Below are 16,122 nucleotides of genomic sequence, written 5' to 3'. Positions count from 1 at the left end.
TCGAAGAGGTGAACTTTAAAATGTAATTTTGTTATGGAAATTGAACTTTATATCTAATGAAATTGCGGTTTTTTTCCTTATTGTATATTACACAAAAAAAAAATTGGGATACCCCTTAAGTTTGACCCTGGCTCCGCCACTGAAATGAAGAGAAAAACAATTCAGGAGAAGACATAAAGCAACATGTAAGGATGTAGAACATGCTTTTTGAGTTCGAAGTGGCACATCGTAGAACATACAACAAGTCCATATGAGATGAAAACTCTACGATATATTATGTATACATGTATCATAATGCATAATATGGTAGTGGAAGACAAATGACGAAATATTGCGCAATATATGTCAACGGATCCCCGATACATGCAGTTTGTACCATGTTCAGCAAAATCTTTGTATAGAGTCGTTGATATTCAAGACGCACAAAAGCCCGAGCAACTTCGACAATACTTGACGGATCATATCTATGATGCTAACGATGATGACGAGCAGTGTATTTAGAAAAAAAAAGATTATGTAATTTATTTTCATATTATGTTTTATAATTTTTTTTATAAATTATGTAATTTATTTTTAAAATTAACAAAAACAAATAAAAAACGAAATAGAAAATCATAACTTGAAAAAAAGGACATGAAAATTATTTTGATATGGTGACAATTTCTTGGCTAAAATGGTGTATATGGAGAGTGACATAACATATGAGGTGACAAAAAATTGGTGCGGAGAAATAAGCCCAAACCAAGCAAGGCTCAGGGAAACAACAGGAAAAAAAAAGAATTACAAAATATTAAAAGGGCAATAATTCCAGCTTGCCCAGTTACACTTTCTAAAACTACTTTTATATCTTATCCAATCAAAAATTATGTAATAACATTATCCATCGTCTTTGAGGGAGTAGACGGAATCGTGTTGAACACCTTTTCGTTTTGTGATTTCCAAATGCACCAGATTGCCCTGTAAACAATGGTTAAGGAATATATATATTTTTTCCAGGCGATTACCCCATTCTGCAACAAAATCAGTTTACTCCTGAATCCTTGTGAAATTCTAAGAATTAAATATGCACCGGTTCAAGATACATACCCAAACATCCAAAGCGAACTTGCAATTCAACACTAAGTGATCTCCACATGAAACAAATGATCTTTATGAGATGGATACTGAACCATATCAAATTACAGATGAGGGGTTGGAATGATTCATGTCTAAAACTTATCTTAGGATATTCTCGTGATAAGAGCCATTAGAAGAGATCTTAAGACACTAACGATCAACACAATCTTTCACTTGGACAAAACAAAAAATGTGTTGCAATTAAAGGAATTCTGAATTTTCCATTGTGATGTGCAACTGTCTTTTCCAATCCCACAATGATCCATTGGCTTTGATTCTATCTGAAACCCAACATATCTTATGTTTATCTAGCGTATATAGGGACATAAATTTCCCTTCCAGAGATCCATTACTTGTCTAGTCTTCTTCCCAAAATAGAGTATCTTCCTCTTTACTGATCCTGCAAGAAAAAAGGAGCCAACATCCACACCACGGTTAGTGATATCGCTTTTGGATTTGATAATCTCTCTAGGCCCCACCGAGAGATTTTTTTAGCTAGGTTGGAGGTGGGTCTCCTATACAGGTTGTGAATACCTCTAATAACACATCATCATAAGTTGTTGTTTTTGTTTCATTTTAAGCCTCCATATCAATTTCGGTAATAAAGCCATATTAAGTTCCCTAAGTGAACCGACACCCAATCCACCATCTTCCTTAAAGGCAATCAATTTATCCTAAGTCACCCAGTGGATTTTATTATTCTCTTCACTGGAACCCCACAAAAATCTTATGCAAGTCTTTTTCAAGCAAATCAACTACGCAAATAGGAGCTTTAAAGATCAAAAAATAAAGGAGTGGAAGGCTTCCAAGAATCAATCTAGCCAATGTAAGCCTACCACCAAAAGAGATAGATTGTAACATCCATAAAATTCATGAAAATTTAAAACTTTTTCAAGCATCCAAAAACCATTATTTATCACAAAATGTTTTCAAAATATTTTCATATAAGAGTATCCCGGAAATCAAAATCATAAAATGTGAGGAGGTGCACGATCAAGCCTTCGCCTTCTCGCGATCATCCGAAGTACCTGAAACAAAATCCAAAACTGTAAGCCTGAAGCTTAGTGAGTTCCTCCAAAATACCAACGTCATACAAGCCATAACCATATCATAACAAACATCATGAATATAGTGTCTGCAGTATGATTGGACCGCCCTCACCGGACCTTCAGTTTTTCTGGCCCACTCTCAGAACCTTCAGCATGTCTCGTCTGCCCTATCGGGCCTTCAGCCTGTCTGGACCGTTCTCCAGGCCTTCAGCTTGACTGGTACGCCCCCGTGGGCCTTCAGTCTATCCGGTCCGCCCTGGGTATGTTGTCCTACAACACAAAGTAGGACCGCCTCAACCCACCCCTAAGCATATAATCAACACATAGATAACAAATGCTAACATGTACAAACAGTCAGACCGATCTAACAAATCACTAATCATAGCATCATCCTATATACAAGGATACCAACCTAACTGGTCGCTAAACATAGCATCATTCTATATACCAGGATACATATCTAATAGGTCACTAAGCATATCATCATGTGATAACCAGGATAACAATCCAAAAGGGCCAGCATTGGTGCCTTCGACCATGTTTGCTTGCCAAGTGGATAGTTTTACTTGAACTTTGTATATTATGAAGGGTTTTGAGCATTCTAACAATCCTATGGTATACATGCAACCCTATAAACCCTGGATCTATGTTTTATCTATTATATCAAATTTGATTTTTCCAAGGTTCTCATCCTAACTAGCATATCATAGGGTACTCGTAATATAAAAACTAGAAGAATGACTTACCTTTGCTTGTGGTTGATTGCTTGGAGCTTCAAGAGCTTAGCACCAATAATGTGAATGCCTCAAGTGGAATCACAAATCACCAAAACAACTTGGAAGACTTTGAGAGAATATGAAGCACACTAGAAATCGCCCACCCTTGTTCTCACACACACTAGTGTCATTTCATGTGCCAAAGACCTCTTTATATAGTATGGTGGATCAGGGTTACATCCATGTAAATCCTAATACCCATGACCTTTCATTTCCATAGGAACCATGGGTTAAAAACTCCATGGACTATCCATTCAAGTTTAGCCCATCCTAAATGAACTTTGGCTCATTCTATATACATAAGAGTCCATATTTAATTAGTTTCTTTTGATCACTAAATTAATTCCAAATTAATTCTTGATCAATACTAATTAAATAATATAATTTCATATTAATATATTATAACTTATAATATATTAATAAATCATAAACAAAAGATTATCCATACAAATTGTTTCGGTGAAGTGCAACCCAAATGGACCATGTCGGGTCGGGTCAAGTACCACTACTAGAAAAATAGCCTTTTACGACGCGCAAACAATAACATGCAGTGATTTACGATACGCATTTTTTGTGTGTCCTAAAATAATGTCCGTTTAAAAAAATGAAGGATAGAAGACACACGTTTTTGCATGCCCTAAAATTAGTGTCCAATAAAAAAAACTAAAAACGCGGAGGGCGCCTATGTTAAAATGAGTGTCTTGTAGGGATGTACGACACCGATCAGCTTGGGGGAAATGAAAATCCCAAAATTTGAAAGGCCGCCATTTGATTTCCATCCTTCTTCTCTCTGATCAATACCAAAACACCCAAACATCATCACCGCTCCTCTTTTCTCGCACAACAAGAATCTACGACGCCGATCATGAAGTTCTCAAAGCATTCAAAGGATTAGGAATCGAGATCATTATCGGGCTAGGAAACAAATTCCTGAGAGATATAAGCACAGGGACCCGTATTCGTGGAATTGTAGTTAGAAACGAGGTTCTAGGCGGTGGCAATCATGAACTCTGGGAGGTCCTGTTACCATCGATGAAAAACATCCACACCGCTCTCAACCCCTTCCACCTAGACGACGATGTTGAGGTTTCAAGCCCACATTCCGCCCGTGCGTTCGCTCGTTCGTTCCCTCCGTCAGCCGGCGCGTTTAAGGAAACCCTAGCTCCTTACATGAAACCTCTCCTCGAGTTTTTCTCCCAAATCAAGTGCCATTTCTATATAAACACGTATCCATTTCTCACATACATCAGTGATCCCGAACACATCAATTACGCAAAATTCAAAAATAATGCAGGAATAGAATATGCGAAAATGAAATTACATTATGATAACATGTTCGAAGCACAAATCGATGCCACTTACGCTACTTTGGAAAAAGATGGATTTGAGAAAATGGAGGTTATAGTAACGGAAACCGATTGGGCTTCAAATGGTGATGCGAATGAAGCCAAAGCTATGTTGAGTAACGCGAGAACGTATAATCTCAACTTACCCAAAAGACTACTAAAGAAGAAAGGTACACCTTACAAACCAAATTCAGAAAGAGACTCGCCTTTCTCTACATCTGCAATTTCTGAAATCGCTAATCACCTAATCGTATTTGATTAATCTCTCATATCTTATTGATTGTAATTGTTAATAGACACTCTAATTAATCCCGTCAACAAACTACAGAAAGCATACACAACCCTAGGCGACTTCAGTGAAGCATCCTCTCTTCCTACTCTCTAGGACGCCTTGCCTACAATTGTAGTCATCGGTGGTCAGGTATAAATATGCCGATATTAATCGCCAATCGTAATTTCTTTTATTTTCAGCGTTCTTTCATCCGATCAATGACTTAATTCACTTAATCTTCATGCAAGCATTTAGGTTCTTAATTTTAGTTTATGGTGTTTGTGTGTCTTTGATCTTTATTTCATATTTCAACACGGTGATCAGTAATTCTAACCCCTAATAATGGCTGTTCATATCTATTGACACAACTAAATTTAACTTCTTGATTTAGATGAAAGTGTAAAACTATTTGTGTAAGTAGTTTTTATTCATGCAAATGTACTTCATAGTTCACTCTAATCACTTTCCATAAATTGGTTTTAGAGCTCTGGAAAATCATCTGTGTTGGAGAGTGTAGTTGGAAAGGATTTTTTGCCTCGTGGTTCTGGTAATTGTTATATCTTCAAAGTTTTCTGATTCAATTTTTTGGATATAAAATATGATTAACATCTATTTGCAGGAATTGTCACTCGGCGTCCTCTTGTTCTACAACTTCATTAGATTGAAGAAGGAAAAGAATATGCAGAGTTTGCTCACCTTCAACGAAAGTGGTTCACTGATTTCCACAAACATCAAGTCAGAAAACAGGAAGCATTAGTTTTACAGTTGAGAGAATGATATCCGTTCTAGTCAATAATATTCACAATTAATGTTGTGTCTTTAGTGTTGACTGATCCACCATGTTTTTTATACTTAATTAGTTATCTGTAGTGTAACTCTAATATGGATGTTTTTGTGGCTAATTATAGGCTATCATTAATGGACTTTGGGTTGTTTTTTAGGACATTGATAAATCTCCTGCAGATGTACAATCCATCTTCATTTCATCAACATTTTACTTTCACAAAAGCATTTATTTAATTCCCTCATTTTTCATTTCATCCACTCACCAGGTGTCCAAATTGCAAGAAGGTATGAGCAAGGATCATCAGGCTCTTGCGTGTCCATCTATACTTTATGACACATATGTTAAGAATTAGAAATCAAATCAAGAGCATTTCATATTCTTCATAAGGTATAATATACTACTACATTACTACACTTACCCCTTCCAAAAGAGGATGTGAATCTGGAAGCTCAAATCTTCAAAATCGATATAAAAAAGGCAATTAGAATTCACAAATCACACAACTGCTAAAAATAACATCATCTTTTCATATTTTCTTACACTTGGTGTTCTGTTCTTAGTTGGCTGACATTTTTAAGTTTAGGTACAGGGATTGTTGTAGCTTCTGAAGTAGATTATTTACCCTTTGAGTTTAAAGCTCTAGAAATTGCCTTTGAAGCTGCTTGCACATTTCTAGAAACATAGGTTTGATCAATATTCAATACACCTTTTGTAAAATAACATTTTTTTCTTTAGTTATCAATTTCATTTAACTCCTTCATCAGGTAGCAAAATTAGAAACTAAAGCATACCCATTGTTAGATGAACTCACATCAACAATCAGCACAGTAAACTTGGAACGTGTTAGAAGATTAAAAAGCAGACTTGTTGCATTAACTTGAAGAGTCCAAAAAGTAAGAGATGAAATAGAGCAATTAATGGATGATGGTAGAGATATGGCTGAAATGTATCTTACAGAAAAGAAAAAAAGAATGGAGTCAATTTATTATGGTGAACAATTTATGATTGGTGAAGGTGTCCAATCTTTTTTAGCTCCTGTTTCTCCAGTTTCTTCACCTCCAGATTATCAAAAGCTTGAAAAATCTTTTCACAAATTGATGTTAAACCTTTGCAACACTCTGTTTTTCTGAAATAGATTTAAGTCTTGACTAAAAGAATTCAAGGTTAAGTAGGTATTTCCTTTTTTAAAGCTTCACAGTTTTTGAAAAGCTTCATTACAATTATGCAATGTATACAGAGCTAAATTTCATATGTTTTGTTGCTAGGGTTCATTTTTAATTTCTGTTTAAGCTAAAATGTTTTGTAACTAGTAATTATTTCTGTAAGGGTTTAAGTTAGAGTTTGTTGAAGACCAATATGCTTAAATTAAAATGTTTTTTTTCTTTGTGCTTTTGATCTAGTTAATTGGAATTTATCCATCTCTAATTATTTTTCTTCTTTAACAGGTTCACCTGCTACCACGACACCCAATTACTAATGGTGATTCTCTCTCTCTTTTCTGTTTTCATTTTAAACATCATCAAGTGCCTGGAAATGTATGGAATTCCAGTTCCAAGATATGCATTAGTAAATAAGGACAAACCATATCAAGATTTAGAGTATTTTATTGAGGAAGAAGATTTTGTTGAAATTCATGGGCAGCGATTTTGGAAGCCTTTTGTATAGAAGCCTGTTCATGGTATGCATATCTCACAATCCTTTTCATACACCTTCTCCAACTTTCCCTGTTTGCTAGTAATGTGCGTTTATTGTCCATAACTAAGTATGGTTGGAATTTGAATTTATTTATTTATTTTCCGTTTTTCCTTGTTTAAAGGTGATCATCACAGCATAATGATATATTACCCAAGTGCAACAGGGGGTGGTATGAAAGAATTGTTTAGAAAAGTGAGTTTTTATAATTGTTATGTGTATTAAGTATTTAATTTATAATTACTATGAACTAAACTATTAAGAGGTGTCTTTCAGGTTGGCAACGAATCAAGTGAGTTTCATCCAGAGGTCAGAAGAGTGAGACGTGAGGGCTCTTATATATATGAGGAATGTATGCCAACTGGTGGAACAGATGTTACGGTTGATTAAATTCTGATTGAAAATTTATTTTATTTTATTTACATGTGTAATTGTTCAGGACATATGGATTGTATTTGTGGTACAGGTGTATATTGTTGGTCTAGAATATGCACATGCTGAGGCAAGGAATTCTCTTGTTGTTGATGGTGTAGTTATGAGAAATGCATATGGCAAAGAAGTAAGTGATAGATGGACATGGACCACAGTCATATTCTTTGCTTCTTTTTAATGTTTTTATTTTTTATTTTTTTTGGGAATGTCAGGTCAGGTATCCGGTGCTTCTTACTCCAAATGAAAAACAAATGGAAAGAGAAGTTTGCATTGCATTTAGGCAAGGGGTATGTTATATTATTTCTATATTGGCTTTCAACTTTAATAAAATGTTATATATGCAATAAATCTCTGTGTTTGTATCTATCTGATTCCTCTGCCACTTTCTAAATCTTCTTGCTTGCGACACTTAGTGGTTCCTGTTTTTCCCCCCATTAAGTCATGTATGTGTAAAGTGGTTGAATGAATAATGACGTCTGTTTCTTTTCTAAATTGAATAAACCATCTGAATGAGACTAAATGACCATTTTACCCTTACATTCTAACAAACTATTCTCACAATACTCATTTTTCATTAGGCTGATCAATAATAGGGTTGCAATTTTGGACTTCAGGTAGTTGTTGTTGTTGTTCATTAGGTTGATCTGACATTCCAATTAGTTTTTGATCAGTTTTGTTTTCTGTTATACTTGCTACACTCCCCTCTGGTTCTGGTAACCCTATCCTTGCACTATAGTTAAATATTATAATTAAAACTTTGGCTGTGGAGGAAAAGACATAAATGCCCTTTCCAAATGTAATCATCTGGTAATGTAACTCATACCTATGAATAAATAGAGAGTTTTAATTAATTAACTTTTTAATGTTTATAGGAATAGTATTAGTTATTAAATATTAATGCATGAAAACAGTTGGCATACAAAGTTCTTTGGTCAAGCTTGCAAAGTCGTGGCCATAGGTACTGCTGAATCGTCTCCAAAACTGGATACTTGTGTAGAAATTTAAATATTAGTTTTTTTTAAACAAGATGAGAAAGTTTTTTGAATTTTAATTAACAGTTTTACAAAAGGTTTAGTTAGTGCTTACAATTCTGAAAGATGTAACTTAAGAGACTCGGGAAGTGGTTTTAGGGGTACCCATCCGAGTCTTACAGCTATACGCCCCACATTTGTGTCAACCTAGTTCAAAGCATTTATGCCAAAATGTTTGAATATGAATGTTATTACTTGTCTGTATCTTATTATGCATTGTATCTTTTTGATTTTTAATTTATTGTGTTTAAAATTCTCCAGACATTCTGTTGTTCGGATAAACTTATCTGAACAGGTCATTAAATTTCTGTCATTTTCCTTTTTTTGGCTATGTGTATTTTGGACATTTCTAAATACTGATGTTAATATGTACGATGGCTAATTAAACCATAGACTGACATGATGGACATGCTTTTACATTGGTGTGGTTGTTGTTTCTTTTGGATCCTCTTATTATCACCTCAAACCAAATGATGCTCGCCTTGTTTGGGATCGTTTGCCATCTGTTATGATTAAATTCTCATGTTTTCTATACTTTTTTCTATACTTGTTTATATAACGAGCTATAAAGTATAGTAAAAAACATTAACTTTGTTACATTTAATGGTTGAATATTACAAAGTTATCTGCTATCGACACACACTTATGCAAATATTTTCAATGCAGAGCAGGTTTTAATGGAACCCGGAACACCATATGGATCAAATTTCGTATCTCAAGTGCGGTCCCATATTCTTTGGATGGAGAAAAGGGTAATTTTGTCTTTTACAACTAACATTCCATGTTTGATTCTTCTAGTAATCATATTAGCATATTAATTTTTTGACTTTTCTTTGATCAGGTCATAAGAATTATCGGAGCAGGGGTTCATTAGTCTTAAAGAATTATGAAAGGCAAGATGCAACTCTGTTTAGTTAGAATTTGATGTTTATCATATTTGTGTATATCTTTTTAGTTTGTCTGGCACATTGCAGAAGGATTCCCTTAATAGCAATGTAGTATTAGGTTATATAGTTAGGGAAAACCTCTTAATAACAATGTACAATTAGATCCCCTTAATATCAATGTATTACAATTTTTTTGACATAATGTTATTTTATGAAATTGATTGTTTTGGTATATATTGTTTACATATTTTTGTATTATGTGTAAATGAGTATTGTAAAGATGCGTTGTAAATGCATATTGTAAAGAAGTTTATGACACGCAAATGCAGTCATCTTCATTTATGACAGGGGTTTCCTTAATATGCATTGTGTGTCATAAACACGCGCATCGTAAGGTTACAACACGCAAATGTGTGTCATCTTCCTTTATGACAGGGCCTTCCTTGATACGCATTGCATGTCATAACTGTGCGTCGTAAATGCATGTCATAAATGCACGTCGTAAACAGACGACGCGCAAAAGTGTGTCGTCTCTCGTTATGACAGGGCCTTCCTTGACATGCATTTATGTTTCGTCTGAGCGTTTTATGACACGCATTGCGAGTCGTAAAAGGCTGTTTTTCTAGTAGTGATATCAAATATAGTTACGGACTTAGACACCTTATCCAACAGTCTCCCACTTGGATAAGTCTGATAACTATAGTTGCAAGTATGACTTCAGGAACTAACCAACAATCGTAGCTCTTAAAACTTTGTTGAACTATGAAGTGCCATTTTAGATGAGTGATCATATAATCCTCTGTTCTAGATATCAGTCGGATAAATACATGGAACAACGTCATACTTATTTTCCAGCAGTTTGTTTCCCGATTTCCGATTTGTTTGACATAGAACTAAACTGAACACATCAATTTGGTTCTGACCGGGCCGGACACATAGGTCAAAACAAAATCATCGAGGGGCCTAGATATCGCTTTTAATCCTCCAAGGACTAAAAGAAACATATAAACTTCGACTCATATGCTTGTTGTACTACTTGTTGAATCATACATAAAGGCACATTTTATAACATCAAGTTACCGATGCGTTTTCGTACAATCAATGCACAACCAACTCATAGTCAACAACTCATACCTCTAGGTTTGAAGACTTATATGATATTACCGTCTCACGATCACTCAAGATAAATTCCATGAAGTGATACAAGTGAGCGTGGGTTTAATCTAATACTCAAAAATTATGAGCACTCATGAATGTTGTAGCAACTTTTGCTATGTCTAACACCTTAGACATCTACAAGCCCAATTCATGACAGTCTTGATTCATACCTACTTCCAACATATGACTGAATGTGGAGAGTTTGAATAAAGTTATTATTCTGGAAGTCAAAATATGCAAAGTTGAAACAATAGTAAACGATTGAAACAAAATAGGAACACCTTACTTATCAATAAACAACAACTTTTATTTAATCATCAAATGTCAATTACATTTTACAAGTTTTCAGATCCATCTAATTTGTAAAACTAATATCGTCCTTCAGCCCGATGCTCCTCGCATGCTGCAAATGCCTAACCCTTGGCGGTCCCTTCGTGAGGGGATCTGTTGGGTTCTCTTCTAACGATACCCTCTTAGCCACGAGGAGTCCTTCTTCTATCTTGTGTCTTATGAAGTGATATTTTATGTCAATGTATCTGGACCTGCCATGATCCCTCGGTTCCTTGGCTAAGGCAACCGCACTATTGTTGTCACATAAAATCTCCATAGGCTCCTTTATAGCTGGTACAACTCCAAGGTCTCTGATAAAGTTCTTCGGCCATATCGCCTCCTTCACCGCTTCACTCACTGCTATGTACTCTGATTCACACGTCAAATCAGCTACTGTCTCCTGCTTGGAACTTTTCCAAATAATTGCTCCTCCATTCATGGTAAAGACCCAGCCCGGATGAGAGCGTAAATTATCCATATCAGTCTGAAAGCTAGTGTCACTATACCTCACTACTCTTAGTTCATCACTCCCACCAAGGGTAAGGACCCAATCCTTAGTCCTCGGCGGGTACTTGAGAATGTTCTTCACCGCATTCCGATGAGCCTTACTAGGGTTCCCCTAATATCTGCTGACCACGCTCAAAGCAAAGGCCACATCATGGCGGGTACAAGTCATAACATACATGATCGAGCCAACAGTGGAAACATATGGTAATCGAATCATCTCAGCTATCTCAACCTCTGTACTCGGGCTCTTAGTCTTACTCAGTTTGGCATTGCTTTGGATCTGTAAATCACCTTTCTTGGAATTCTGCATGTTGAACCTTTTCAACACCTTGTCCAAGTAGGTACTCTGACTAAGTCCAATTAGTCTATTACGCGTATCTCTCAATATCCTTGTCCCTAGGATATAGGAAGCCTCTCTAAGGTCCTTCATAGCGAAACACTTCCCAATCCAGGACATAATCTCCTGAAAAGTTGGAATGTCATTTCCTATAAGTAGTATGTCATCCACATACAGTACCAAAAAGCTAACTATACTCCCACTAGCTCTGACATATACACATGACTCATCTTCGCTTCTCGAAAAACCAAACTCTTTGACTTTCTCATCAAAACAAATATTCCAGCTGCGAGATGCTTGTTTCAATCCATAAATGGATTTCTCAAGCTTACACACTCTATCAGGGTACTTTGCACTAACAAAACCCTCTGGCTAACTCATGTAAACATCCTCAACCAACTTTCAATTAAGGAAAGCGGTTTTGACATCCATTTTCCATATTTCATAATCATGAAATGCCGCAATGGCTAGCATAACTCTAATAGACTTAATTTTCGCTACTGGTGAGAAGGTTTCATCATAGTCAACTCCCTGAGTTTGCGTGAAGCCCTTCGCAACCAATAGCGCCTTATAAGTGTGCACTTTCCCATCCATGCCAGTCTTCTTCTTGAAGATCCATTTTCACCCGACCGTCTTACGACCCGATACATTTGCAGCCAAGTTCCAAAGTTGATTTTCATACATGGAATGAATCTCGCCGTCCATAACCTCTTTCCATTTAGCAGACTCAGGGCCTGCCATGGCCTCCCTATAGTTGTAGGTTCATCCAATTTACCAGTGTACTATTACTGATAAATGTATCACCTTCCGCAATCATATGGAAACCATAGTAATGCTTAGGTGGATCCCTAATTCTAATGGAATGCCTCGGAGGTATAGACTCGTCAGTTGGTTCAACAGGAGTTTCCTTCTCAAGTTGATTGCTAGGGTTTGAGGTTTCTTCACCACTTGACTCCTGAAGCTCTTGAAGGTCAATTTGCCTCCCACTGTTTCCTTGGCTTATAAATTTTCTCTCGCGAAAGACCCCTCTCCTTGCCATAAAGACCATATTTTCATTGGGTCTGTAGAAGAGGTAACCAAAGGATTTCTGTGGGTAGCCGATGAAAATACATTGCTCACTTCAGAGGTTCGAGCTTGTCGTGAGTCTCGCACCTCACGAAAGCCTCGTAACCCCAAATCTTTATGTGGTCTAACTTGGGAACTTTCCCAGTCCACATCTCATGAGGTGTTTTGGCAACCTTCTTGGTAGGGACTAGATTAAGGATATGGGCGGCAGTCTCTAAGGCATACCCCCAGAATGAGATTGGTAACGAAGCTCGACTCATCATGGAACGAACCATGTCCAACAAGGTTTGATTGCGCCTCTCCGCCACACCATTAAGCTGTGGTGTCCTAGGAGGTGTCAATTGTGAAACAATTCCACATTCCTTAAGATAGTCAAGGAAATTTGTACTAAGATACTCTCCACCTCGATCGGATTAAAGCATCTTAATGTTCCTGCCCACCTGATTCTCAACTTCCTATTTAAACTCTTTGAAATTTTCAAAGGTTTCTTGACCATGCTTGATTAATTAGACATAACCATATCTACTGTAATCATCAGTAAAAGTCATATAGAAGCGGTTAGCATCCCTTGTGGCGATTCTGAAGGGTCCACACACATGTGTGTGTATGAGGTCCAACAAACCTTCACCCCTAGCACAAGTACTAGTGAAGAGTGGTTTAGTCATTTTTCCAAGTAAACAAGATTTGTAAGTATCATCTGACCTTAAGTCAAATGAATCCAAGACTCCAACCTTTTGGATTTGGCCTGTGCGCTTCTTGTTGACATGTCCAAGACGACAATGCCACAAGGATTCCTTATCCAAAATAGTGGAAGAATCGATATGCAATACATTATTTTCTAAGTTGTCTACAACCGACACAGTTTCATATACACCATCACAAGGTAATGCTTTAAAATAAAGAATGTTATCAGAAAAAGAATTAATACCACCACATTCATTATCAAATGAAAAAGTAAATCCTTGTTTGTACAAACCATGAAAAGCAATAATATTTCTCGTCATTTCAAATAAGTAACAACACTTATTCAAATCTAATATTAACCCACTACTCAACAACAAAGAATAAACTTCAATCTTGGTGACAGGTGAAGCTTTCCTATTCCCCCTGATCAAGTTTATCTTTCCGTGCTCCGCATCCTCACTTCTTCTTAGGCCCTGCAAATCAGAACATATATGAATACCACAACCTGTATCAAGGACCCAAGATTAGTATTGTAATGCCCACAGATCTGGTCTAGTCAATTTAGAGACGATAAGCGTTGAAAATGACTTTCTGATGGAAGATTATTAAGAAGGAGTAATCTTAACTAAGTTGTAGTAGTTATGACAATGATTCCAAATATATATAAAGAATGCCGAAATCTGAGTTATAACGAAGAATTTTATGACCTGTCAAAATTTCGCGACAGAACCGGCACAACACAGCGCAATGTAAATAGTGAATTTACGATAGAGCGATAGTTGGCCTTAGCGATCTAAACAAAAGTTGTAGAATACGTTAAACCGAGAGCGTGCATAAAAAGAACGTCCAAATCTGACTTCGTATGAGGAAGTTATGATTTTTCTAAGTTTTAGCTTAGCGATATGCAGCCCAAAGTTCGAATATGAGATCGAGTGGTTTCTAGCCGAAACAATTAGACGATAATCGAAGATCTCGTTGATAGTAGTGCAACGGAAGAAAGACAGACGAAAACGGAGTTCAGATGAAGAAGTTATGAATTTCTAACGGAGTTTTCCTATCCCGGCCTACTAAAAATAATATAATAGAAAATAAATTCAAAATTAGCCGACGGAGTCTAAACGAGAGTTGTAGAGCATAATCTCAACTTCGCGTGGATATAAAGAACATCGAAAACGGAGCTCATATGCAAAATATATGAATTTCTGAAGTTCGAGGCACGTTTGCCAAAGGGGGAACACCCCGCGTTCGGAGCCCAGAGCCTGTCCCGTCACATGTCAAGTCCTAAGTTCGTAATCCATGACGCACGACAGAACATGCTGCGTTCTTCCAAGGAACGCGCTGCGTTCATTTAGGGAACGCCTTGCGTTCGGAGGCCAGACCCATCCTATAAATAGGATGCGAGTCCAGCTGAATTGGTTGCTCATTTCTTTCCTTTCACTCCCTTATTCTTCCTTTTTCTTGGCAAGTTGTACCCCCGAAGCCCCGGTATCAATCCCAACACCCGAAGCAAGTCCCGAAACCCCGAAGATCCCGAGAAGTAAAGTTTCTGAGCCGAAACTCTGCCCGCGAGAGTCTCGGTTTTCAAGGAAGCCTCTCGGTTTCGCCGATCATCGTATTATCAGGTGAGTGCATGGTCCCTTTCATGAACATGGTTTTAATACAATTATTGTTTGAATGTATTAAATATACGTTTTGTGTGAGTTATTTGATGATGTCTGAATTATGTGTTAAAGAACATACTTGATTGTTTATGATAATATCAAGTTAAAGAGTAAACTTAAGGTTTGTTATAATGGTTATGAGGTAGTATCTCCTTATGAGTACGAGTGAGATATATACGAAGAATAGAACTTTGAAATGTGTCATTGATCCGGAAGCATGGATTAGACATGGTTATTCGTCCCTAGTCCGAGAGTATGGATTGGACTTAGTTAATTGCCATTAATCTGGGAGTATGGATTAAGACTTAGTCAATTGTCATTAATTCGGGAGGATGGATTAAGACATAGTCAGTTGTCCTTAGTCTGGGAGTATGGACAGGACATATAATCTGTCATTTATCCGAGAGTATGGATTAAGACATAGTCAGTTGTCCTTAGTCCGGGAGTATGGACATGACATAGTTATTTGGTATTAGATCTGGGAGTATGGATCTGGTCGAGAGGTTAGTTTTAGAACCGGGAGTATGGATCAGGTCGAGAGGTTACTTTTAGATTCGGGAGTATGGATCAGGTCGTGAGGTTAGTTTTTAGTCTCGTTGAGAGGATTGACGGTTATGGGGTAAGATTTGGTTATATATATATATATATATATATATATATATATATATATATATATATATATATATATATATAGAGAGAGAGAGAGAGAGAGAGAAAGAGAGAGAGAGAAAATTTTTATATTGTGTGAATTCTAAATTATATATGTTATAACATTGTGGGATTGAAATCCCTATGTACTCACCAGGTTTTCCAAACCTGACCCACTCAATATTTTTGTATCACAAGTATCGATACAAAGACACATTACACTGAGAGATTAAAGAGATGTATATCATTAGTGTAGATGAATGTAAGTTCGGTTTATGCTTTTGTGTCTGTATTGACGAGGACATCCCAAATGTTTTAAAACGAATAAAATACATCTCTTCGGAG

At 36.6% G+C, this 16,122-nt stretch overlaps 1 protein-coding gene and 1 pseudogene across 1 annotated transcript; one reads left to right on the top strand and one right to left on the bottom strand.

Annotated features, from left to right (window-relative positions):
• Window positions 1–363: 363 nt before the first annotated feature.
• LOC145056748 (glucan endo-1,3-beta-glucosidase 14-like) lies at window positions 364–5,315 on the top strand. The gene is made up of 4 exons (XM_079004471.1): window positions 364–493; window positions 3,702–4,537; window positions 5,042–5,125; window positions 5,178–5,315. Exons 1-4 carry the CDS (start codon window positions 364–366, stop codon window positions 5,313–5,315), a joined length of 1,188 nt encoding a protein of 395 aa, XP_078860597.1.
• A 180-nt stretch (window positions 5,316–5,495) lies between these two features.
• Window positions 5,496–9,003, bottom strand: LOC145056739 (DNA glycosylase/AP lyase ROS1-like; annotated as a pseudogene).
• Between the last annotated feature and the right edge of the window lie 7,119 nt (window positions 9,004–16,122).

The sequence above is a fragment of the Lactuca serriola genome, chromosome 1 (genome assembly GCF_051521515.1).
Source record: "Lactuca serriola cultivar US96UC23 chromosome 1, Lser_US96UC23_V15, whole genome shotgun sequence".
Classification (NCBI taxonomy): domain Eukaryota; kingdom Viridiplantae; phylum Streptophyta; class Magnoliopsida; order Asterales; family Asteraceae; genus Lactuca; species Lactuca serriola.
Note: the sequence above shows the minus strand (reverse complement) of the source record. Positions and strands in the feature narration are given on the sequence as shown.

Coding starts and splice junctions, on each gene's coding strand:
- LOC145056748 (XM_079004471.1), top strand. CDS start 364: ATGCAGTTTGTACCATGTTCAGCAAAATCTTTGTATAGAGTCGTTGAT. Junction 494..3,701: donor TAACGATGATGACGAGCAGT/GTATTTAGAAAA, acceptor AAAATTTGAAAG/GCCGCCATTTGATTTCCATC. Junction 4,538..5,041: donor AAATCGCTAATCACCTAATC/GTATTTGATTAA, acceptor AATTGGTTTTAG/AGCTCTGGAAAATCATCTGT.